Source organism: Trichosurus vulpecula, chromosome 5 (genome assembly GCF_011100635.1).
Source record: "Trichosurus vulpecula isolate mTriVul1 chromosome 5, mTriVul1.pri, whole genome shotgun sequence".
Lineage (NCBI taxonomy): Eukaryota > Metazoa > Chordata > Mammalia > Diprotodontia > Phalangeridae > Trichosurus > Trichosurus vulpecula.
The window spans coordinates 133,651,096-133,677,116 of NC_050577.1; the positions used below are offsets into that span (position 1 = coordinate 133,651,096).

The window sequence follows — 26,021 nt, forward strand, 5'->3', positions numbered from 1 at the left end:
GCTAGTACATGTGTCAAGTGTCTGAGGTCGGATTTGAACTCAGGTCCTCCTCACTCCAGGTGCTCTATTCACTGCACCACCTAGCTGCCCGAACTTGTCTTTCTAACTCCAAATGCAACACTCTACTATATAAACCATTACCTCAGGATAGGTCCTCATCATCTTAATGACCACTGTGCCTAAAATCACTCCCTACTCCCATCCGTCCTCAACACAGCTGCCAAAGTGGTTTTTCTCAAGGGCAAATTTGACCATTTCATTCCTCTACTCAACAAACTATAGTGACTCTCTACTACCCCTAGCATAAAATACAAAATCCTCTGTTTGAATTTTGAAAAAGCTCCTTTACAATCTGACTACAATCTACATTTCCAGTCAATTTTCTCCCTTCCTATATTCTGGTCTGGCTAAACTGGCCTTCATAGTTCTCACATGAGACTCACATACATCTCTTGTCTCCTTGCCTTTGCACTGACTGTCCCCAACACCTGGGATGTATTCCCTCTTCTGCTCCACCTTGTAAAGTCTTGCTTTCTTCAAAACTCAGCTCAAGTTCCACTCTACAAGAAGCCTTTTTTGATATCCCTAGTAGCTAGTTCTCAACTTCCCTAATCTACTTTGTATTTATTTTGTATTTACTCTATATATACTTAGGATACAAATTGTCCCCCTTCATAGAATATAAACTCATTGAAGGCTGAGACTGTTCCATTTTGTCTTGTATCTGCAATCTAGCACAGTGCCCAGCACAAAGCAAGTGCTTAATAAATACTTGTTGGTTTATTGACTGCTTGAGTTCACTCTGCTGGCATAGCCTTCAAGAAGGCAGCATTACCTCCATGCTACAAACCACACACAATAAGGCACTGGATTAAAACTTTAATCAAGTGATTCTCTCTCTTCCTCTCCCTCGCCCTCCCTCCCTCTTTCCCTCCCTCTCTCCGCATAAGCCAAGTGGAGTTTTCAGTAGTGAGAATGGGACAGATTTAGAAGCAAAAATGATAGGATTTATGGACTGTTTAAGCATGTAGAGTAAAGAGTCAAGCCCTGGCATTATCTCAACTCTTCTACCCTATCCAGTTATCATTTCATCTCTCTTCCTTTCACTAACAGATTTCTTGAAAATATAATCAGATAGGGCAGCCAGGTGGTGCAGGAGGACCTAAAATCAAATGTGGCCTCAGTCACTTACTAGCTGTGTGACCCTGGGCAAGTCACTTAACCATGATTGCCTAAAAAAAAGAAAGGAAAAGAAAATGTAATGAGACCTCTAATGCATCATCTTCCTTATTATTCACTCAGCCTACCTTCCCTTAGAGTCTAGTGCAGCTAGATGGCACAGGACCTAGTGTTAGGAAGAACTGAATTCAAAACTGGCCTCAGACTCTTGGCAAGTCACTTAACCTCTGTTTGCCTCACTTTATTCATCTGTAAAATGGGGATAGTGATAGTGTCTACCTCCAAGGTTTATTGTAAGAATTAAAATAATAATTGTGAAGTCTTTAACACAATGCCTGTCACATAGCACTTGCTATAAATGTTAGCTATGAACTAGTTTCTGTTCTCACCGCACTATTGAATTTTTTCTCTCAAAAATCATTAATTCTCTCATCCTTTATATAGTGATATTTTCCAAATTTTCCTCCTTGACTATTTTTCAAGAATTTTTGACACTTATGGGCTACTCATTCCTTGTGACCAAATTCTTTCTTTCCTTCATTTGCCAATTTTCTCCTTATTTCCTACTATAGCTCTCTAATCATTGCTTTTCTGACTCTTTCAGTGACCTTTTCCAGCTCCTTAAATGTAATTGTTCCCCATGATTCCTTCTCTTTTGACTCCTTTAGCAATTTAATCGATTCCCCTTAGCTTCAACTATCACTTTCTGAAAGTGATTCCCAAATCTGTTATCTCCAGCCTGACTTTTTTTCTCATCTTCCATGCCCATCTCTTGACTGCCTGTATGACCAGGTCTTTCTGTAAATCCTTCTGGTAACTCATTTTTACCATGTCCAAAATCAAACTTATTAACTTTTCCCAAAAATAATGCCACTTCTAGCTTCATTGTTTCCGTCAGTAGTGCCACTGTTTACCAGTCATTATTTAAAATTTTAGTGTTATGTGTCATGTACAGGGAGCTAGTTTGGCTAGAATGCAAAGTATGCAAGAGCTGTGTCTCCTCAGTAACATCCACTGTCTATTTGTTTCTATTTTGCTCCCAGGGTATTGATCTTCCCCCAAAAAAGTTATGAAATCACACTTTAACCTACTGTAAATTTATGCTACATAAGACCTTAGCTATACCTTATCTGCTTCTCAAGGCCATTCTATACTTTTAACTATATATACAATCCTTCTATACTATGTTAATTCCCCAGTTCATTTTTCATATAAACTCTTCCGGACTTTTCCCTTTTCTTAAGCCTCCCAATCTCTCTAGACTTCCACTCCCCAAAACAAATAAATGACATGGAGAGTTTACTACTAAACTGAAAAGATTGAAGCCTCCAACAGGAGTTTCCTCAGATTTCCTGTTCTGTTCCTTAAAATTTCGTTACCTATTTTTCCTTTCTTCCTATCTGAGGAAGAAGCTAGCTCTTCTCTTTACTAGGGCTAAGATCCTCTTGTTTTCTTTATCCCACTCTCACCTCCAGTCATCTGTTCATTCTCTCATACGTGTTCAGCCACTTTTTCGCCTCTGGGTCCTTCTAATATAACTGTAAATACTACCAGATATCCCCAATCCTCTCAAATCTCTCCTTGATCTTTCTATCATATCTAGGGACCTACCTAGCTTTCTTTTCCCATTCATGGCCAGACTTATAAAAAGTAGTTTATACCTGATGGTTTCATTTCCCTAACCCCTATAATCTGCCTTCCATTCTCACTGTTCTATTAAAACTACTTTCAAAACTCTCCAGTTACACGCTTATAGCCAAGAGTAATGGCCCTTCCTCAGTCCTCATCTTCATTGACCTCCCTGTAATATTTTATGCTATTGATCACACCTTCTTCCTGGATAATCTTTCCTTCCTTGACTTTCTACATTCATCTCTTAATTTTCCTTTAATTGATCCCTTACTGTCTCTTTTATGTTAGCTTTCCTTCCCAACCTCTCAAATTGAGAATCTAGTTTTTTTTCTTTTTCCCTTAATCTCAATAACTTCCATGACTTCAACTTTAACTTTGCACATAAGAATCCTATGTATCTGCATATTTGGCCTTGACCTCCCAAAATGCAGGCCTTTTTCTAGCTGTGCCTACATGACAGCTCCATCTTGAAGACTCTCCGTAATTTCATATCTGGTATATCAATAACTCACTTTTTTATCTCTCTCTCAAAATCTTTCACTTTCTAAGGTATGTATTTCTGTAAATGTTGTTTCCTTCACCCAATCTCCTATGTTTAAATTCTTGGTCTTATCTCTGAGTCTTCCTTTTCTCTCACTTTCTCCATGTAAGTGACTACCCTCAATTCTACTTCATCAGTATCGTTCTTATCTATTTTTGGTGCTCTCTCTGTTATTACACTAGTACAAGCTCTCATTACAACTTGCTCATTTCACTGATAGATTAATCTAATTTTCCATAAATCTGTCATGTCACTCCTTTGCCCAAAGTTCTTGAATGATTCTTGCTGTTTTTCAAATAAAATACAAAGGTCTTGCTGACATTCTAGTCCCTACATATGGTACCACCCTGCCCTTCCAGCTTTATCTCATAACATATCTCCTATATATATCCTAGGTTTCAATAAAACTGCATTCATTATTCACCTTTCCCACTTTCCAGTTCTTACGTCTTTGCTTGTGTTGTCCCTGTGCCTGGATTGTAATCTCTCTTTCCACCTCTAGCTATTCAAATTGAGCCTGTCCTTGAAAGCCCCAAATACATGTCACCTTTTTCATGAAGCCCTCTTGCCATAAGGTAATAATGTCACCCTTTCTTATTCTGTATCTTTTGATAACATTTATTGTTTTGTATTATGGTTATTTTTACATATGTGATTATTTCCCTGTTATATGGCAAGCTCTACAAAGGAAGTCATCTTATAATTTTTTATTCCCACGCAATAGCAGTTATAATGTATTGAATCAAATTGTTGAACTGACAAATAAAATAACTTAGTTTTTCAAGTAATTCTTATTTTGTTCTCTTTTTTTCCTGTATAGTGGTGATGAGTTCCTCAATTTTCTGCTGAAATTAAACAAACAATGTGGTCATTTAACTGCAGCAGTGCAGAACATAATTAACCAGTTACCAGTAAATTCTCATAAGGTAATCAGCAATAGATGTCATTAAATGGAAACAAATGGTCAACAGTATTTAAAATAATTATAAATGAAAAAACAGTGATTTAGTGAAATTATGTAAATCCCCATAATTATATGAGATATATTCTCAATAATCTGCTAAAAATGTTCTATTCTGTTCCTACTAACCAACCTAAAATACTCATATGTTCCAACTTTTAAAAAAGATACTTACCTAGACTAAATTTTGAACAAAGTGATTAATGATTAAACTACTTTTTATTTCCTGATTGAGAATTTAATTGTTTAAAACAAAGTCCAAGTGAAAGTTGAAACAAAACATTGTGTTTAATGTTACAAATGATCTTTCATTAGAAATTTTCAAAAAACCTATATTTAGAAATGATCACAATTTTAAAATAGGAAACCATTTAGTGGAAACCTGTGACAGTGGATAACCTTGTAGTTTGTCTAGTCATAGGTTTCATCAGTTTTTGTTTTCAGTTTAAAATGTCATGACTTCTCTGGGATATTTATATATGATGCCTAATTCTAGCATGAAAAAGCTTACAGTTTTTGTTTATGTTTTTATAGGATGGTTTGATGAAAATGTGTATCTAGATACAGATGTGCTTTATATGCCCATGCATAAAATGAACTTATTATATTCAAAAGGTTACTTTAATTCTGTATTTAAAAATTAATTTCTTTTTTCTATACTTTGATTATGTTTCATTGTCTCTGTTCATTATGAACAAAGTAACTGTCTTTGTGACCATGGACTAGTCACCTAATCTCTCAGTGTTCTAGACTAGTACTGTCAAACTCAAATATGTTGGATCCCTAAAGGCCACGTATTGACTTAGAAAACCAGAAATTAACATTATGTTTTGTTTTATTTTTATTTATTTTGTAAAACATTTCCAATTACATTTTAATCTAATTCACATAGTACTGTTTTGCAGAGTTTGACACTCTGCTCTAGACAGCTCTCTAAGATTAAGTTGCAAGGAAGGTACTGGCCAATATTGATAGAGAGTCTTCATGTGGAAATTCCCTATATCATGTATTGTTTATTTTAAGAAATGTGTTTATTTGTATGTATATAGATGGTAACAGTTGTTTTCCATTCTCTAAAATATGCATTTTGGCCATCCTAACAGATAGTACTAGAATGGGGATCTTCCCAAAGGTTTACATCAGTTTGTGAAAATTTGGTTTGTAATGTTGAAGATCTGAGTGAAGAAGTCTGTAAACTAAAAGATTTAATTCAAAAGGTATGTATTTGCATTGTAAAATGACAATTTAGGTTGCCCTGAATACAGGTATATGTGTTTTTTGCTTTAAGAGGACTGGATATATGAAAATTTAGTTTCTTGGAAAAGAAAAAATTTAGTAAATGACAATCTGTGTCATTACAGGATTTTTCCCTTATCTCATTTCTAGGATAAACTATCAACTTTTTAGTGATTATTATATAAATTTGATATACATAAATATTTTTAGGAGTATGTTTGTTGTATAAAGTAAAATATACTTGTTATTTTATGTAGTTAAGACAAAAATAAGATAATCTTTAATGTAGGTTCCAAAAAGTTAATTGCCCTAAAATATGTACTAACCCACAGCAACTCCAAACCACTTTATCACTTCCTGGTTTGCAGTCAACCCAAATCAGTCAGTCAGCAAGCATTTATTAAGTGCTTACTGTGTGCCAGGCGCTGTGCTAAGCTCTGGGGATACAGATTCAAGCAGAAAAACAGTCTGCCTTGAAGGAGCTTCCCTTCTAATGGGGGAAGCCAACCCACAAAAGGAAGCTGTAACGGAGAGGTTAGAAACAAGGTACCCAGTGCAGAGGCATAGTAGAGAAAGTCTGGAGTGCATCCTGGAAAGGAATGAGGCTCTGGCACCTTCCTTAAATGAAGTATCTGATAGGATCCATCCAGTCAGAAAGAAAGGCGACTGGATGAAGGTTACTTCTAATGTGTGAATTTCAGTGCTGGAGTAAGCATTCAGGATGAAGACGTTTCTGGTACATGGTAGAGAAACTCCAGAGCGCAACTTAGGGAGGAAAATAGTGATGCATAGTAATACCTCACTGCATATGTCATCTCATTCATGTAGTTACTTCCTCTCATAGTGGAGATTTAAATCCATTCACACCATCTCATTTTTTGTGACTCTTGTTCTTGTCATCCTCTAAATTCTCTACAATCCATTCACTAGTTAAGGAATCTTTGTCTGGATCTTTTGATATTCCATGAATAGCAAAGGCATGTGAAGGCTTTTCATAGATTATCTCTTGCACTTGCTACATAATTGGTTCACCTTATTTTCTAGTTGTAAATCTCTCTGAGGGCATCCTGTATTCTGCTTAATTCCATTTTCCCCCAACTCCTCAACAGTAATATGTTTCATCATTCTCATCCCTACCATGTACCTCTAGTTTGCTCTTTGGGTGGCCCTCACCATGAATTCTTCTGAGATCATTCTTCCATGACTATCATACAGCATCACAGGAAGAATTTTGATATTATGGGTCTTTGTTTCAGGGAGCAGCTTGAGGTTATTAAAAGCACTGTCCAGTTTTCCAAACACAGCACAGCTTCTTTTCTTCTTCGTGTTCTGTTCTGGGACTAGTTCATAACCACAGTGTTGATGTAAGATATATGTACTGATGGACTATGAGTTGTGTATCTATTTACCTATCATAGTTTAGAAAATATGATTCACATTCATTCATCTTGTTTTTTCCTATATAATTATGTCAGGTTGTTTTTTTGAGTAATGAATAATCTCATTTAGAGGGCTCTGCAGTTTTCTGGGGCTTATCTATACAGTATAATGTCCTCTGAAAACTGGAGCATCTGGTATAACTCCCCATCTCTAGAGAAACCCTCTTCTACTTGGACTGTGAATTGTATATCATTTGTGAAAGTGGGCAGACATCTTTGGGAGAATCTTATCTATTTATCTTACACCATGTTTGGCAAAAAAGTGGTCATCAAATTTACCTCTGTTACTTCTTTCGAGAAATTTTATATTCAACATCAGAGCTACTCTCAAACAGTTCACAAAAATGAATACATGACTCTATCATGCTTATTCTTTGTTAACTATAAAAAAGGATTTGATTTAGTAGAGCAAAATGCCCCTTTATCGAGATTAATTAAAAGAAGTAACAACAGATAACATGTATGAGAGACATTTTGTTGTAAAGTAGCATTTTGCTCTACCAAATCAAATACATTTTTATAGTCAACGAATAATGAGCACAATAGAATCATATATTCACTTCACCTTTCTGTTGGGCAGGTGAGTGTAAAGTTATGTTCTGCTTTGGAATATTGTTTGCAAGAGCCTGCCCATTCTCTTCTTACTCTATCACCAACTGGTCCTCAGAACCTTCTTGGGTATTACAGAGACAGGAATTAGGCCTGTGGGTTGGTAGTTACTGATATTTTCTTATTCACTCTATTTTTGGTTATTTAGAAGGAGGTGGTTATTTTGGAATTTTTAATGCTTCTTTTTTATATCTTGATCCCATGAACTTATTTGGATCACCTCTAGCACAGATCTCGGTTAATCCAGCTACCCATCTTATCTTTTTTTCCCTCAGTTTCATGTCTCCTTCCTTATATTTGAAATCCAAGCCTTTTATGTTAAGAATTCAAATATAATGGAACCGTTGTATTGCTAGTAAGGGGTCTGTTATAAAAATCTTTACAGATACTTTAAATTTTTCATATTTTCTTGCCCTTCTAATTTCATCCTTAAATGCACTCAAGTTAATTTTACTTGTTGGGTCTCTTAACAAGCTTCCTATAAACTTGTTTTTCCTTTGACTGTTTCTGTTTTATGAGATGACTCTGCTTATTATCTTCCACCATCCTCCATAAGATTTTTCAAACAAGTTTACATTCTACACCAGTATTACCCTTGTCTTCCATCTTTCTCCTCCTGGCAAGAAGGTCACATTGAAGCAGGTTCTAATCTCTTTTGATCTCCTTTCTGGAGCAATTGCTTTATATCATTTAAGTTTCTTTAGAAAATGGTAACATCTGTTAATTTTTATTTTTTTAAATAGGCTAGGTTAGAGTTGCTTGACTTTAATGCCACATCTACTTATTTTTAGTTCTTTTTCTAATTTTATGTTAACTTTGTTGTTTGCCTATAACAAGGTCAGAACTGGACTGTGCATAGACAGATGAAGTAAAAATGACTCCCACATCTATAACCAGTCATTTTTTGTGTATTGGAATACAATTACTTTAATTTGGGGGAAACATTATTTGGTGTTCAACATGCCCAGTGCATACTTTATTTATGAAGACAGTATTCATGATTAGAGGTGAGAGGCTACTGCATAGTCTTACAAACTTCTAGCCTCTCATTTCTTTCTCTTGAACCATATTTTCCAACATAATTTTCACTATCATTCCCTGTACTCACCTTTGCATTAGAGTCACCAAGCATTAAAGTACATGTCATTTCAATTTAGACTGTCTTCTTATAGCCTTCATAGAGTTTCTGTACCTTCTCATCACCTAAAAAGCTTTTGCCATGTTAGTTCTCTTCATGGTGGTTTGGGATGACAAAGTTTGTCTGCTTCATAAATATTCATCTTGAGCACTGCAGAATAATACAATTAACTATCCAATGAAATGGTGCTTCTTGCTGCCTTTAGAAATATCATCAAACCAATTCCACTGACTCCTTTACTTTCCTCTTTGAAGGATCATGATCTATTTTCCAATTAGCTCTAACTTCCTCTTATTTCATTTATAGCAATAATCTTAATAATGGCTAGCATTTACAGACAATTTTAAGGTTTACAAAGGATTTTAAATATGTTATCTCATTTTATCTTCACAAAAACCTAGAGAACTAGGTGGTATTCTTAGCAAGTATCTAAAAATGGATGCGATTGAGGCCCTCTTTTTTCATTGGACAAAATATCTCACATTTATAGTACCAGCAGTTAATGTCTATAAAAGATTCAGAAACCATTATTCATAGAACCCAATGTCTGCTTTCCTGTTACTTTTTTATCTTCATACCAGAAGCAAAAGAGGTCCTATATAAAACTGAAAGCTACTTTGTATTTTTTCTCTAATTTCTGAAATTATACAATTTTATGGATTCCTGAGGCCAAAGAATCATCACCTTGTAGCCAGACTATTGGTAATAAGCTGATTCAAACTTGGCTAGGCCTGTCCCCCAAATTAGATATTAATTGGCTCTCAGGACCTCACTAAAAAGCTTTCCAGCATGGTAAAACCTGATAAAAAGCAAGCACTTCACTGACATAGATTTTTGAAAACTCAAGTTTACCTCAGTACTTAAGAAAGATTTGGGAGTGGGACCCAAAGGCATGCATAGTAATAACTTCTCTATTTAAGTAAATGCCAATAAATTTTGTACAAAATAACTCTTCTCAAAAAAAAAAGCACAAAAGACTAGTAGATCCATATGCTACAAATTCCGTACAAAAACTTACTTTCCTAGCAGGCAGAGGCAGAGAACATCTTAGGAAAGGAAATATCTTCCAGTTATTCATGGACAGAGCTTAAGCTTGATGTCACCATAATCGAGATTTATAGAACTAGCCAAGCCACTTCAGGTACAGAGAAGCAAAGGAGAATAGCTTCTGAAGTTGTGTTTATTTTAAAGATATTTTTCAAACTTGGGGTCTAAAAATAAATTTAGAGTGCTTAGTAGAACCTGTTCATGTAAAGCCACTGTATACCTGATTAGTGTCATTTTTGAATTGTGAACTACATATAGATCATAGAACTAAATCTGGAAGGGCCTCAGATCACATATGTATGTAACCACCATGTTTTGATTCTTAAATCTCTTTAAGTTCATATACTCCATACTTCCTTTTCTGTAACACTGGCTTCAAGTAATTGCCATGAAAAGAGCAAAACTGTAGAGCTCCTAATATATTTGGCAGTAGCCCCTCCAAATGAAATGAAAGCCGATTTTTTCCCCCTTGGAGGATTTTGACACTTTGGAGTGAGGAGAATGTGATTACTAGATGAAAAACATTTTGAACCATTACTTAAGGAGCTAAGACTCCAAAACACAGTGATTATAATACAATCAGGGATGTAAATATTCATTTTTTCAAATTCTGAGTCACTCAGAAATTTTCTGCTTTCCCTGGCTCGCTCAGGGTCCTATTTTTTTTTTCATAAAGTCCGATTTTAATACATTTACGTCCATGAAATGAGCAAATATTTTGTGGATCTATATGATACCATGGGGTGGGTGGAAGGGGGGCAAAAACATTTAAAATAAGTTACAGAACCAATATCTTGGGTCATTGCCTAGAAGCATATCTGTGCCTTTCTCAAAACAAGTGGTCATGATGAGATTTTGATTTGGGGGAGTGTCAAGGCCATAAGATTTGAGGACTGTGCCACTGTTCTTGTTATAGTGCAGAAGATACTAATAATGACTAGTGAGTACTTTTTTCAGGAAGGTATGAGTTATCAGAGATAAGTGTACAGAGGACAAAGAAAGAGGGTAGGGGAGAGGTCAAGGCTAGACGTTAACACCACATCACTCACTTTCAAACCAACACAATGACAGGCTCTTGTCAGAAAGGGTCATTTAAGTAATTGGTTAGTAAAAGGAATGACCATCCCAGGATTCAGTAAATGGAGCATCAGTGTCAAAAAGGAATCTGTTACTGAATGAAGCCATGTGGAAGTTAAGCTAAGAATATAGTATTAATGTGATTGGCATTGAAGTCCTTTATTCAACTGTAACTTAAAATTAATTTTGCAGACTTCTTTCCTTAAATATTTACACTGTAGATTTTACAAGTAGTTATTTCTGCTAAGTTGAAAGTATTTATAGCACCAATCCAGCACAGGATGTTTCCAGCAAATATCACTCTATAAAAGTGCCTGACTCTTTTTTATCTTTTAAATATCTTTAATTTTATGTTTTGTTTGTTAATGTGGGATCCTCAACATGGAATTTGTTTGAGGGGTTTTGGCGAAGTTGGGCAAAGTAAGTTTTTTCCAAAGAGGTGTTAAAGCAGCCATTAAAATTTTTAAATTAAAAACAAGGTTTAAATACCTAATTTTAACAACTCTTGGGTAAATTTCAGAGTACAAATTTTCTGTAGAAATATTTTGTAATTGTATATTGTCCTGTATATCATTGATGTTTAATTAAAGAGAAGGCGATATAGTGTCTATCAGACAGCATTCCTAATAGGTAAGCTTTTCAAGCCACACCTCAGTTTTCTAACCAATTTGAAATGAAACTTAGGATACAATTATATATTAAATTATTTATCTCTAATATACTATTGATGCATTTCTTCATAATGGGATATTATTGAGAGTTAGTCAGAAGTTTTTTTAAGGCATTTATCTTCATTCAAAGTCTTCCTTAAGAATAGCAAAGCTTTCTTTGTTATTTGTATTTATGTGGAAGAATCTATTACTGTAATGCCACTTTTAGTCAGATACGAAACAAAAAACACCACCACCTTTTGAAGAAGACTGGGTTAGATGAGCTGTACTCAGCCTTGGGGTATCCGATATCAAATGTCTTCTTCTAAAAATTTCTGTGTTTTAGTTCACTAATTTCTGTTTCTTTTCTCATAACAAATATTAGTTGCAAAATGACCAGAAAAATGATCCCTGTCGTGTACTGCCTGTTGAAACATATTCTACCTGGAATAGCAGATTTTTGAAGAGGGCAACATTTACAGTATGCGGATTTGGGTTTCTCCTCTTCATTTTCAAGTTAACTTTTCAGAAAAGCTGATGTTGAGTCTTATTTTGAGCAATGTGTATAGTCAAGCCTTTGGAAGAGAGTTGAGAACTACCATTTATGTTATTCTATACTCTCAAACACTTTGAGAAACATTTCAGAAAAAGGTTACTCATGTTTCTTTACAGATTTTTTTTCTGTCAGATTTATAAATCTAATTTGTTAATTTTGATCAAGATACAATTAACAGGTAATTCTGTGATTTTTTTTAAATTCATTTGAATATCTTATATGATTATTCATCACCTTCAAATAAAGTTTTACCTAGTTTGTCTTTGATCTGCCATATTAATGTGTGTGTTTTGCACAGAAATGAAAGACTGTGCCCATGTGGAATACATTTTTCCCCTATAATTTGGAAAATATTCGCTAAGGTGTTTATGTTGATATGTCTCAGAGAAATATAAAGTGCTTTCTGTTAGTCTATAATCTGTCTTTCCATTTGTAAGACTTTCCTTTGGAATTTTATATTGGGCCTTAAGACAAAATATTCTCATTTACAAAATTTGCAAAATAAAATGGTTTTGAAGCATTCTAATCTGTGTTAACAAAAGTACCAACGAAATGTAACATTTTTAGAATTATGAAACAAAACATGGGAAAATATAAAAGAGTGGTAACAAATTACATAAGTAATAGCTAGTAAAATAGTAATTTTGCCAAACTGTGAATATGATTAGGTGATTTTATGCTTAATAAGGTTTTTTAAGGTTTTATTTTAGATTTATAATGAAAGTGGATGTTAACTATTATATTTCTCTTGTCATTTTGTTGAAAACTAATTCAGTATCCATTTTGGTTTCCCTCACATTCAAGATTAGGGATAGGGAGAAGAGATATGGGCAAACAAAAAGGAAAAGAAAAGGACTAACTTAACAGTGACTATAGGAGTTAATTTTCTTCTGGCTGAGTGCCATGCTTACAACAGATGTGGTTGATCTGCAACTGCTTGAAAGGTAAACAAGAGAAGGGAAGAAATTGTAGCAAGAAATAAGAGTGTGAGGAGATATGATGAGTAGTGATTTCTGTGTGTCAGTTCTACAGAAACAATAGAGCCAGATTAATCATTCTATTTCTGAGAACGTGTTCAACCATGTGAAAGCAAATGATCACACCATGAATCAGTGTCTGAGATGAGATTTTAGCTGTTTCTCATTTGCTCTTTAGCAAAGTGAAGCATCTCCTTCATAAACTGAATTAGACTTGAATGGCTTGGAAAATAGATTAGATTTGAGATAGAAAAACAAAATTTAGACAAAACAATCATCATTTGTTAATAGCAGATTGTCATAGGATTTAGAGCTGAGAGCTCTGTAATAGCAGATTGTTATAGGATTTAGAGCCTTGTAGATTATTTAATGCAACTCCCGCGTTTTTTTGGAGGAAAAATCTGATCCTCAGAGACATTAAATGACATGCCCAAGGTATCACAGTTGGCCTAGTAGCAGAGCCAAGAAAATTCAAGCCCTCTGGCTCCATATCCATTGTTCTTTCCACTACACCATAGTCCTATGACTCTTTTAAGGGAAAATGACTTAATCTTAAGTGTACACAGATACAGCATGTAGTTTTTCCAATTGTAACAATAAGGAGAAGAGGGTTAGTAAAAAACAAGTTTTCCTGTTACTCAGAATCATTTTCCTTTTCCAGTAGATATATCTTATAGAGAAGTATCTCTTTCACTAGCTACATTCTTCTTTTGGCTCTAAAAAATTAAATAGCATGAACGCAATTATTACAACTATTTGAAAATGTGTGGACATTAACAAAGATCGGAAAACTACTTGGAGAAATGTAAATAGTTAAGTTTATTAGGTTTCTCACACACCAGTAGTGTTTATGTTTATAATTTAAAAAAAGAAAAACAAAACTGCAGTTCTATTTTAAGGTAAGCAAGCACTGTGGTAATTTGCTTTACGAAAATGTATTCACCATAAGGTGATTTTAGATAAGGATCTCCACTTACTATGCTTAATCTCTGCTTAAAAACATTTCAGGAACATAATTGTCCCAGTAAATGAGAAACAACTGTATATTTTAAGCATCAACAAAAGATAGAGTAAAATCTTACTGACACATCTAATGTTGCATTCATTAGCAATATAGAACAGGGATTGAGCTGAAATTTAATTTTCCTCTAATGTATTATTTATTCATAGGCTAAAATAAACTAATAATGTTAAGAAACCTTCAGGATAATAAGGCTTCTGAAGTGAGTGTGAAGTCTTTTCTCAAATATTTATGTTAAATTAGATAAAATAATAATTACACTTGAAGCTTCTGGCTCTGATTATATGATCTGATTAAAATACTTGAGAAAAAAGTCTCATTTCATTTTGAGGTATCTGCAAGCCTAAAAATGATGTACCAGTATCAGTTGTTATAAATTTATTAGAACAGGTCTTTTTAAGCCCTAGCTAATCCAGAGTTTTTAGTGAGTTCTATCAGTCTAGTTTCAGTTAGTTTTATGTACTTGAAAGTAATAAAACCTAATGTCTTTGACAGTACTCAATAATAGAAACTTTTAAGTTCTTGATTCTGTTACCTTTGATTAGAGAAATGTTGATATACTTTCTGAACTGCCTTATCTGTAAGGTGGAGAGATTATAGCGTCATATGTACTTGATAAAAAATAGTTCAGCAGCCTGCCAAAAATGTTACCTTCCACTATCACTAGAAATACAACTGCTTGCCTGTGTCCTTACTTATGTCACTTTAAAGGCTTACCTAACACACCTCATAGCTTCCTTACTTTTTCGTCACCAATGACTGCCTTAATAAGTCACATTTGTTAAAAACTAACATTTTCTCAGAAACTAATAATTTCTAACCAAAAGCAAACTTTTTTTTTCTTTTTAATTCTTTCTCGGTACATAAGAAGACTTCTCTTTGACTTTCTCAAAACCCTTAATTCCTGCCATCATCTTCTTGTATCTTTTTTCCGTACTTTAATCCCAAATTGTTCTTTCCAGCATACTTGGTTATGTATCCACCCCAGAGCAGCTTACTAACACAAGTCCCTGCCTTAAATGGATCACTGGAAGGGAAAGTTGGCTAGAAGCTGGTGATATGAGGGTGAGTGGTCGATTAGAAGACGGGATTTCCAAGAATATTGTTAACTGTGGAGACTTTATTGAGGAAAAAGGTATGTCAAGCTGATAGGAAACCTTTAAACAAAAGAGGTTTAAAAAAAATGAGAAGCTGTGTGACCTTGGCTAAGTCACTTAACCCCAATTGACTTGCCTTCCCCCTTCAAAAAAAAAAGGCAAAAAAAGTTATATTAAAAAATGAGAGGGGTTCTTAATGAGGGAAGTGTATGTGATACATTCAAGCAAAGTAATAGCACTATGTAGTTCAGCACCAGTTAGCTAATACACATAAAAGACTTGATAAATAACTAACTAATTTTATTTTACCTCCTCCTTTCCCCACCTCCCAACATTTGGATCTCAGCAGGGCATTCAGTCTAATGTATGGAATGAGCATTCATTATACAGTATTTGAAAGAATATTCATTAAACCAATATTTATATTATCAGACAATACTTTGTTAGCCGTAGCTGTTCAGTTATTCTGTTAACATGCCTCTATTAACTGGCACAAAATAATACTAGCTAGCATGTATGCTTTAAAATTTGCAGGGTGTTATATATGTACCTATATTTGCATCTGTGTGTTTATATGTGTCTATAAAAATACATGCTGAGCAGCTAATACTCAAAAATCCTAGATAGAATCCCAGGCCCAGAAGCTTCCTAGCATCTGTACTCAGCTACTAAAATTCCGAAACTTTTGATAAAAGTAAGTTTCAGACATCTTTTTTAAGAGATTGCATCTATAATTTCAAAGATTGGTTATTTCATCATTGTTTGTAGTCCCTCCACAGACAGAATATAGTCTCTTTGCTTCTTAATAGATAGACTTGAGTTGTCTTTCAATCCTAGTGTCAAGTCTGCAGATACATGCTTAGCTAGAGTTGTCTTGGGACAATTCAACACAAGGTCACACTTAGTGCCTTTCCCAATAGGCAGGACCTGCCAGAGGTTGTATTCTCCTATCAAACTGAATGAACACCACCACTTCAAAATAGAAGATACACTCTTTGAGGACAGGAATTGTGGATTTTTTCATGCAGCCTAGCATGTACAATGCCAAATGTACACAATTAAATGTTTATATCTAATTGGCATAGCCTTTGAAAACTCAGGACACAATTACAGCTTACATTTACATTAGTTCTGTATATACATCATCTCATTTGATGCTTATAGCAATCCTGTCAGATATCACTACCCTCATTTTACAGATGTAGAAATAGTAATTTGCCCCTGGTCCCACAGCTAGTAAGTGACAGAAATTGAATCCAGATCTCTCCTGATCAAGTAATCTTTCTATACCACCACACAGCTTCTTCTGGAAATAGAAACTGTACATTAAACCATCAAAAGGCAAGGATAGTGAACAGGCACTTGGACAAAGACTATAAATTTTTTTTGTTTGGGGGAACCAGGGGTGTTGTGCTGGTGGGAAGGTACAGGAACAAAAAGGCCTGTTTAACCCAAACACGTAATTTCTTGAGAATTTCTTAAACTTTCCACTTTGCATCTCTGTGCTTCCAACCTGTAGAAAGGCAATTTAAAACAAAGAAGGGCAGAAATGGATATTGATTGAAATGGTATTCTAGGTTTATTTTAAAGATCTAGGAACAACTTGAGATTTGTTTTAATAGTTGCTATAAACGTCAACCTAATTCTTTGCTCCATTTGGTTTCTAAGATTTCCCTTTTCCCTTTCCCAATTTATACTTAACCTATCAAACAAAGTTTTTGAAAATAACTTCTTTTTCATGGGTTTTTGCAGCTTTATACTTGGAGCTTGTCTAAAGATTGAGTAAAGGTTTTATTTAAAGATCTTCTAATTTTATTTCTCCTAATGGGTTCACCCTGATTAGCTATATTGACAACTGTTTGGTGGTCTGATTATAGGTTAAAGATTTATGGTTGGTTCAAGTATATTTCTAGTTTAGTTACCTTAGAGATCAACCAATACAAATGTTCACTCATGAGAGCCCCCTAGGCATCAGGTCCAAATTTCTTAGTTCTCGAAGCAAATGGAGATAGTGTGGGAATAGCAACATAGTGAATAATAAGCAAAACATAGTTTAAAAAGATGATTCCATTCCAAATGCTAATTCTTATATAGAAACTAATAGATAAACTGATGAAGGTCTTTAAGATGTGAAGATTTGTCATAAAATGGATTTTCAAGAGTAATCGTTGGAATCTCATACTAAACTAATTTATATGATGTAGTCAACAGAAAAGTAATGCTTTAAATAAGTTCCAGATGTCTGTTATTTTAATACCTTACCTTACATGCAAGTAAGAAGAATAATACAATCTTTTTTCTACTACTTGATAAAGATACCTTAATAATTGGGTTGACCATAAACCCTGAATTTTTCACTATGTAGTGTTGATTCAAATTTGTTGTAATCACTGTAGATAAATATTAATTCAGGTATGTTTTATAACATTTTCATTGTATATACTTTTCACTTATCAAACATTTTTGTTTGGCGCTTATATTAATTTTTGCAAGTAAAAATAATTACATCCATCACAGTATTTTCAACTGCAGAGTTTGTCCAGAGCTCCACCACACCCTTCTCTGTGAAACATTCTCACACAAAACATCCTTACGCTGATAGCCCACAGATTGCTTTTGTAATAGAGAGCGTATGAAGTACTTAATATTACTGATAAACTCTGCTAACAATGTGAGCAATTATTCTTTGCCAATTTGTCCAAATCCCACAATATCAGATTCCCAGGGTATTTTCATTATTTTATAATGAAATTTGGATCAGTTTTTCTTAAATAAGCAACAAGCAGCAGAGAACACAAGAGTTGAGCTACCAAATGAAAAGTAAAAAAAAAGGTAAAAGGGATAGAAAGTTTTTAAGAGGGAGAAAAGTACATGGAAAAATATCTGGTTGAGCATAGTAGGGGAAAAAGGTGAGTAGAATTCTCTATTAAGAAAATATGTTTGAATTTATCCTTTTATTTTCCCTCCCAAAAGAATGACTATTAGAAATTTGGGGGTTTTTTTCCTTGTGGTGTCTCTTGGACTGAAAGTGATAATAAACTAACCTGATTTTACAGGTGGGCAAGGAACTACACTTAAACAATATTCAGATGATTCAAAAGTAGATTTTCAAATAAGTAACAAATGTGTCATGTAGTACAGCATAAAATTTTTATTGGCATTTGAGATAAATGCATTACTCACCAGTGGATATGCCAAAAAAAATCTCCACCCTCTTTCCACCCCCACAGTGCTACAAATTATTATTTATTGAGCAGTGACAGAGTGCTTTGGGGTACAAAACACAGAAGTCATCATGGCTATCTCTAAGTTTAATGAATTTTACTCAGTGTTAAGACCAATAATAGCATTATGGCGTGAATGACTGAATGGAAAAGCATTTATTAAACATTTACTCTGTGCCAAATACTGTGCTAAACACTGGGGATACAAATGACAATGGGGGAAGATCCTGTGCTCAGGGAGCTCACACTCTAATGGGGGTGGGGCAAAGGAAAAGGGAGGCGAAAAGGATAAAAGAGTTGAGCTACAGAGCAGATAACAAGGCCCATGATTACTCCAGAATGTACAAAAGGACATTGCCGAGAGATCTGAATAATGTAGTGACAGAGCAGATGGTAAGGCTAGTCCTCCATCTTACTGGAAGAGTTATAGTTGATAATTCAGAGACCATCTTATTGATATGAACAGTCATGCTACTCTTCCTGCCCTGCCACCCAAGCTGTCTGGGTCTGAGGAAGGGCAAAAGGAAGACCACCATACCTTTTACTTCATTGAGCAATCTGAAGTCATCCAATTGTATCCTCTGCTCAAATATAATGGTTTGCGGCCAAACATTAATTGAAATCCTGCAAATCAACAGTCCAGCATTTATGAAGCATCTATGCCATATGTCTCAGGTGCAAGGTATACAAAGACAAAAATGAGAGTTCTTGTCCTTAAGGAGCTTATATTCTAGTGGAGTGAAACCTCATGTACATAAGTAAATTAATAAAGCTAACTTCAGGAAGAAGAGAGTGACAAAATGGGATCAGAAAAGACTTCAAAAATTGGCTTCTCAAGCCTTAAAGAAGGCTAGATTATGAAAAGTAGAAGTGGTAGAGATTTTTGAATAGACAGCATAGTTAAATAAATAGTTTGAGATATCTGTGGAGTGTCCAGATGTAGAAGGGCAGCAGTTTAGCTCTATAAGTCATCTACTTGGAAATGATAATTCTACACACACGAGCTAATTGCATCACCAAAAGGCAGCAAGGAGAGGCCAGGTCAAAGCTTTCAGAGATGGCCCATACCTAACAGGTGGGACCTAGATAATTACCTAACAAAGGAGACTTGACACCTCAAAAGCGGTTTGGTAGAGAACCAGGAAAGAATAGTGTCAAAATGAGTATATTTTTCTCCATTTTTCTATGCCGGAATACATTTGCTGACAAATATTGCCCATCAACTAATCTTATTCTGATAGATTTTAGCTAGTTTACTGTTGTAGTTAGAAGTTTAGACATCCTATGAGATAAATCTGTAGCTAAACCATAGACTTTATTAAGGAGTTTTTCACAAATGATACGAGGTTTTTAACCTTGCCTTGACAAATCCACAAACACATTGATAAGGATCCTGCCTCTCCAATGGTACATACTGTAATCCATCTATGTCTTTCTGTTTCATTCTACAAGAATTCTGTGCCATACTTAAACACGTTGCCATTAACCTTACATAAAGGAATTTACCCAGTGCCCTACCAGCCTTCTAATTCTTCTTGAACAGCAGTGCCGTTGAAGTACGTTGATATGCCAGTCCTTTAACCTTTAAGGGACATGACTCAAACATAATAGCTTTGTGCTTTTTCTCAACTATTTTAACACCAAATAATTTAATCAGTTTTTTTTAATATAATATCTCTTCTCAAACTTCTTAAACTTGTACTTTGTTAGTACTATGGGCTAGACTTTACTCAGGCCTTGGCAGTTTAGGTTCAGCATTGAAATGAAATGAGACACTTATAGAATCAAATGACTCATCCAAAAAAAAAAAAAGTATATCTATACTATTTTAACGAGTATCAACTGAGTTTTTCTAAAGAGCTTAAGGTCTACATGCCTAGAACTTGTGTGTAAAAACTAAGCCAAATCTTTAACTTAGAGTTTCCTAAAGAAGTTAAATTTAACAGGTTTTTAAAATAGTATTAAAATTATATATAAAAGATGACACCACCAGATTCTGGAAGGCAATTTGTTTGCTAGGAGAAACTTGGCCCATTATCTCTTAAGGTGAAAGCCTGGACCAAGTAACTTTTAAAGTCCATTCCACCAATAAAGCAATCCTATGTGGGCTTGTATGCCTGAAGAAGAAAGGGGCCCAGAAAGGGAAGATAGAGATTCCAAGGATGAATTGCCAAATTCGTATTTTTGCTTAAAGTTGGCCTCATCAATGGCATTTGTACAATGCCATTCAGACCCATAAGTATATGAACAGCATTAGAAAGTAAGGGTAGGGTTTATTCTCATCTCATTTTGACTATTAGCTAGTATAGAAAATGTTCTAAAGATTCTTCAGAATTGGAGATAGAGTTTTGGAATCAAACAAATTAGTAATCACAGCCCAAGGCTACAAAGAGAATTGGGAAAGGCAAATATGACTAGTTGAAGGAGCAGCTGTACATGTTTAAAGGTGGTGGTTCTGGTGGTAAATTAGTAGGGCTCCTTTGTTTTGGGAGACTAAACAAACAATGGCTTTAACTAAGAAAGTAGACGACTCAGCTGGCTACATTGCTATACTGGAGCTGAAAATAAGCTAATACACATCTCCAGAAAAGAATTGGTTTCCACATACTGTAAATGAGCTGTTACAGTAGCCGCTAAGATTTGTCACTGGGGTATACTGAAATGTGCAGAAATGTTCCACTTTGATGGAGATAGGCTGCAACCCTTTCTGAAAATTCCCTTTCCTTCTCAAAGATGTAGTCACCTACCAGGAGCCAAACCAGAGTAGACAGTAACACTTTAGGGAGGAGGACATGGCATATCCCCATTTTCTTTTCCTATTAAAATGTCAAGACTTTGGGTTATGTGTCAGGGATCTTCAGTTTTGCTGGAAATCCACAGTGGAAAGTGGTTTGCTGCCCTACAGCAGGTTCACAGTATGAGATTATATATGTTGGCAAAGTACATTCACTCCTCCACTATTTTAATGTAGTGTTAGTGCTACTCCCTCTATAGCGAAAGAAGTGAAAGATTCACTAGTGTGGCATTCCACTCTAGCCCAAGAGTTAAAAGGTTGGTGGGGAAGTCTCACATTCCATATTATTCATAGTTTGGTCTTCCATTTGCTCTTAAAGTATTGGAAAAGATGACTGGCCAAGAAGGGTGGACATAGGGGACCAAACATCTAGTGGCCTAGATGGGAGGACACATGGGCTTTAATGAGGAGTAGAGAATGCTAAAGAGGTGAAATTCTTTAGATGTGGAAGGCACATGTGATGTGATATAGCCTCCCTTTGAGGTCAAGAAGGGGTATTTGGGTGAACCTTTTCCCACTTCTGGAGCTTGCCTTTCTCTCCAGCTATTTCAACCTTATACACCAAGCCAGATTTTAGCCCTCCCTGACACGTGGCAACTTCTTCTGCCCCTAGGATGCAATCGGGAGTGGATTTAATCAGTTAAAGAATTCCTTTTCCAGAGGTCTGTTTCAGGTTTAGGTCATTCCGTGGAGCCGCAAAATACTGGAGGGCAAGTCCCATGGTCATTCAGTAATCTTAGGCGGAGGGGAAGGGCTTTTAAACAGATTGTTAAACGCCCCATCATTTTTGATTCCCCATGGCTGCGAGAGCAGAAATGCACGCTGGAGGGAGGTTTATCCTTTAGTACAGAAGTTGCTTTGCTCTTCACTACAGAAAATAGAATTTTAAGATCCTGATTGCCACGTGAGACGTGACCGTCCCCCTAAACTGCCCCACCAGTCCCTTCTAGGCTACTGGGGAGCAGAATCCTGGGGGGATAGGGGTGGGCAGTGCTCCCCGCCCCCCTTTCCTAGCGTCTCTTGGGCGGTACAGCCTTCTATTCCCTTGGAACTTGAGTGGGTGATGCTACTGCACCCCCACTTTTCGGGCACCAGAAGCAGGGTGGGGGTAGCCGAGAAGGACTTCTGCAGGGGCTTGCCTCGGTTGGTGGTGGCGGCGGCTACGCCGTGCCCCGCCCCGCCCCCAACATCCCCCCACCACCTCCACAGGTCAGGCGGCTTGCTTCCTCTGGAGTGAGCCCGGCTGCATTTCCTCCGCCCTCTCCAGCCGGCACATACCGACCAGCACTTCCCCTGGGTCTCGCCCCAGCGATACGGAGCTGCCCTGGCGCGGAGCCCTGCTCTTCCCAGAGTCGTGGGTGGCGCGGTCCTCGTTTTCCTCCCCTCCCTTTCCGGACCCAAATGTGGATGTATCTGGGTCAGCCTGGGAGGGGCCGGAACCTGACCGGGGCCGGGCGGGAGAAGGGGGGAAAGGGGGCGCTAGCTGCGCTGACAGCATCTTCCAGGTTTTTGGCATCTTCGTGTTTCACGCCCCGATCCCCGAGGGGTTCCAGCCCACCCTTGTCCTGTAATTCTCACTCTATTCTGCTCTTGCTCGGGCAGGCCTCCTGGGGAGAAATGCCACTCCTATGCATCCTGACCGAACCCCGCAGGAGGAACCCCAGTGCCTGCGGGGTGGAGAGAGCTTTTCCTATTGTCTTTCTATCTTGAAGTCCCCACGCCCCGGGAACAATACGAGATAAAACTGTAGTCCTGCCCCCCACCTTCTTCGAGTGCTCGCTGGGTGGCCCGGCAGGCGCCCCCCCCCCCGCGCCCCGAATACACACACGCCCCAGGAAAAGCCCAGTGAATCTTCGGAGAGAGGTTGCTGAAACACCCAACTCTTTCCCGGACGTGGCGAGTTGTTCACCTTCCTTTCCTGAAGATGACTAATGACACTTCTTCTGGATGGGTCAGTTGGGATTGGAGGCTCCCCCCACCCCGCCCCCTTCACAGAGGCATCAACCAAGTCTTGGGGATTGATTTCCTTCATCTTGGCGGTCCCTGTCAGAGAGGGAGGACCCCCTCCCTCTCCCCAGCGCACACTCCCTCTGTGGGGGGTAAGGGGGGGCTCCCTTTACCTCCGGAGGCTGTTTCTCCTGGCTTGTCAGTGACCGACTCAGGAGAACGAGGTGTGAGAAGAATCTAATTGGCCAAGAATTATTGACGGGCGAAAGTTGGGAGGAGGTCAAAAAGGTCAAGCGAACGGGATAATATGTTCGTTGCTTAGAAACCTTTGGGCCGTTATTAAAGATGATGCTGAAGGTTGAGTCCACGTTGTCTTTCTTCGTTTCCTATTCCAAAAAATTTTAGTTGCACAGGTTCCACAGTCATTCATTACTATCTCTTAATTCTTAATTCTTTCATTCTAGGAACATGTTAAACACCTATTGTTTGCCAAGCACTTAGGCGAGGTGTACAGGTTCCATAATCATTCACTTCTATTTCTTAGTTCTTTATCTTTCATTCTAGGAACATTTATTAAGCACCTATTGTTTGCCAATCATTTAGGTTAGGCTCAGAGATTGCAGAAGAAAAAAAAAAACAGTCCCTAGCTCTCAGCTTTAAGGAGATGAATGCACAGAAATGAAAATTCACTGAATTACTTGGCTCTACCTTCCTATCTGCCTGCCTGCTTTCCTATCTGTTTTGCCTTTCCGCCAGCCTATCTCTGTCCATCTACCTGTCTGCTTGCCTATTTGCCTGTCTCTTCACCCCCTCTACGACCAGTGTTTGTGTGGACCCCCCTCTTCCTACCCCTTCGCGTCTGTGTAAATCACGCCCCAAGAGATTTCTGTTTGCAGGAGGGGTGGGGGTGTCTCCTCTCCCCAGCCGGTGCATTCCACCTAGCCTTACACCAAGCAGGAAGGCTGGAGCTCCTGGGGTTGTTCTCTGTAACGTGACTGCAAGGTGACTGCCGGCCTCCTCGGGTTTTCTGAGCCTAGTCAGAGGTGTTTCCCCCTTCCTTCCCTCCTTGTCCCCCCCACCTCCCACCCCACCCCTACCCTGAACGTCTCTTGACATCATTTCATCCATCAGAGCTTTAAAAAAAAAAAAGCCACCCACCCAGTGTGTAAGCAGAACCCTCCTCATCTCCACAGCCGTGCCTGCGCTCAGGCTGCGGAGGAGAGAAGAATGGAAACAGGGGCACAGGAGGAAAGAAGACGTGCCCTGCTCGTGCGGTCCTTTCTCCCCGCAGCCTGGGAATTCGCTTCAGGGTGAGGCGCTCGCTCGGGGGCTGGAGGTCATCCCTGACCTTGAGCTCGCTCACTCCCTCTCCGTGTGAAACTTATCAGCGAGTCTTACCACTCGCAGACGCGAGAAGGGGGCGGGGGAGAAGTAGGCTGCCGTGACGGGACGGGACGGGACGGTTCTGGACTGGAGACGCTCTCTCCGCCGCGGCTGCCGAGTATTTCTTGTCCCCGTTATTTCTGTTCCATGGGATGGACCCCACACGCACGTTGTGTCTGACCTGATGCGGACTGAAGGGTGTTTAATATGAACTCCTCTCTCTTTGGAATCTGGCTTTCTGTTCCTCTGATCTTATCCTGGGTAACCCCACAAGTCAGCTCTTCATGGTGGTAAGTTCAGCACTTGACAAGGACTTCCTTTACTCGATGTGATTTTTGGAAGAAGGGAGCTGGCACAGTCCTGGGCCAGGGAGACCCTTTTCTGGGGGCTTTCTCCCGGTCAGAGACTGATTGATGGCGAATCTCAAATTCCCCGCTCGCCTCCCCCCCACCCCATCCCTCCCAGCTGCAGTCCAACCTCAGAGCCCCTTCTTTTCCCACGACACGTCCCCATCCTGCGCCCCTTCGCTCTTCCCCGACAGATCATTCCGGCTTTGACAACCTGGAAAAAGCCAAATTCTTGCTCGAAAGAGTGATCGGATGTTGGTTTATTTGGATCCAGGATAAAGGCAGCAAAATGAGTCAAATTCACATCCTGTGGGGAGAAAGACTAACCGAATCTCTGGCACATACGTATGTGTCTGTGTGCGTCTCTCTGTGTGAGTACAGCCATGGTTATTAACCTCCCAAAACCCTGAAGGGCCGATTGAGGCAGGGCTTCGTTTTAGCCCGAGGAACAATCAGTGAGTGCTTCTGCATCATTTGTGTTCTTCCAAATTCCAAATGCCCTTGCCTTAATCCGGCAGAAACTCGCTATTCAGATTTGGTTTTGTTGCCTCAAGGCAGAGAGGTGACTACCCTCATTCCATCTTTCAACCAATGGTCTTTTTAAAAAAATTTTTTTTTAAATCAAGGCAATCTTTTGCAAAGCCATGACACAACTTTTGGTTCTGAGCTTTGAAAAGTCAGTCTTCGACCCACTTGGGGGAAAAAAAATGAAATGATGTTTAGTGGCAACAGGTCTTCGGATCCCTAGACAGCTGTTCCAATTGGGGGAAACCTTTCCCTGCCCCAGCCCTCCACTATTTAAAGACTCCATAGTTGAAAACCCCTTTACATCCCCTGTAACTAATAAGTTTAAGAACAGAAATGGGAAGGTTCAGAAAGACCGTTACCTTGCGCCATTTGTAAAGGATCTGACAAACCTAGCTTTTCTCAAATCCAATAAAGTAGATCTGACTGGAGATCTTCAAACCAACAAGCCCAAGCTGCTGATGGGAAGAGGGGTTCAATTCCGGCTTAAAACCACTTAGAATGGGGAAAGAGTTTAGCCTTGACATTGCTGACATAGGATCAAAGATTGATTTATCAGACTAACCATTTTTCAATAAAATGACTATTTCTGTTTCCATAGGTGTATAAACGTTATTTATTGCTACAGCTTTTTGTCACGT

At 37.8% G+C, this 26,021-nt stretch overlaps 2 protein-coding genes across 2 annotated transcripts in view; both read left to right on the forward strand.

The window, feature by feature from the left end:
- ASZ1 (ankyrin repeat, SAM and basic leucine zipper domain containing 1) overlaps positions 1–12,588 on the forward strand; it is a 107,017-nt gene extending 94,429 nt beyond the window's left edge. The window contains exons 11-13 of the mRNA XM_036762102.1: positions 4,173–4,278; positions 5,417–5,530; positions 11,895–12,588. Of these exons, the coding sequence (XP_036617997.1) occupies positions 4,173–4,278; positions 5,417–5,530; positions 11,895–12,047 (373 nt within the window). The 3' untranslated portion in view covers positions 12,048–12,588. The remainder of the gene's footprint in view (positions 1–4,172; positions 4,279–5,416; positions 5,531–11,894) is intronic.
- A 12,117-nt stretch (positions 12,589–24,705) lies between these two features.
- WNT2 (Wnt family member 2) overlaps positions 24,706–26,021 on the forward strand; it is a 60,997-nt gene continuing 59,681 nt past the window's right edge. Inside the window, exon 1 of the mRNA XM_036761229.1 lies at positions 24,706–24,798. Within this exon, the coding sequence (XP_036617124.1) occupies positions 24,716–24,798 (83 nt within the window). The 5' untranslated portion in view covers positions 24,706–24,715. The remainder of the gene's footprint in view (positions 24,799–26,021) is intronic.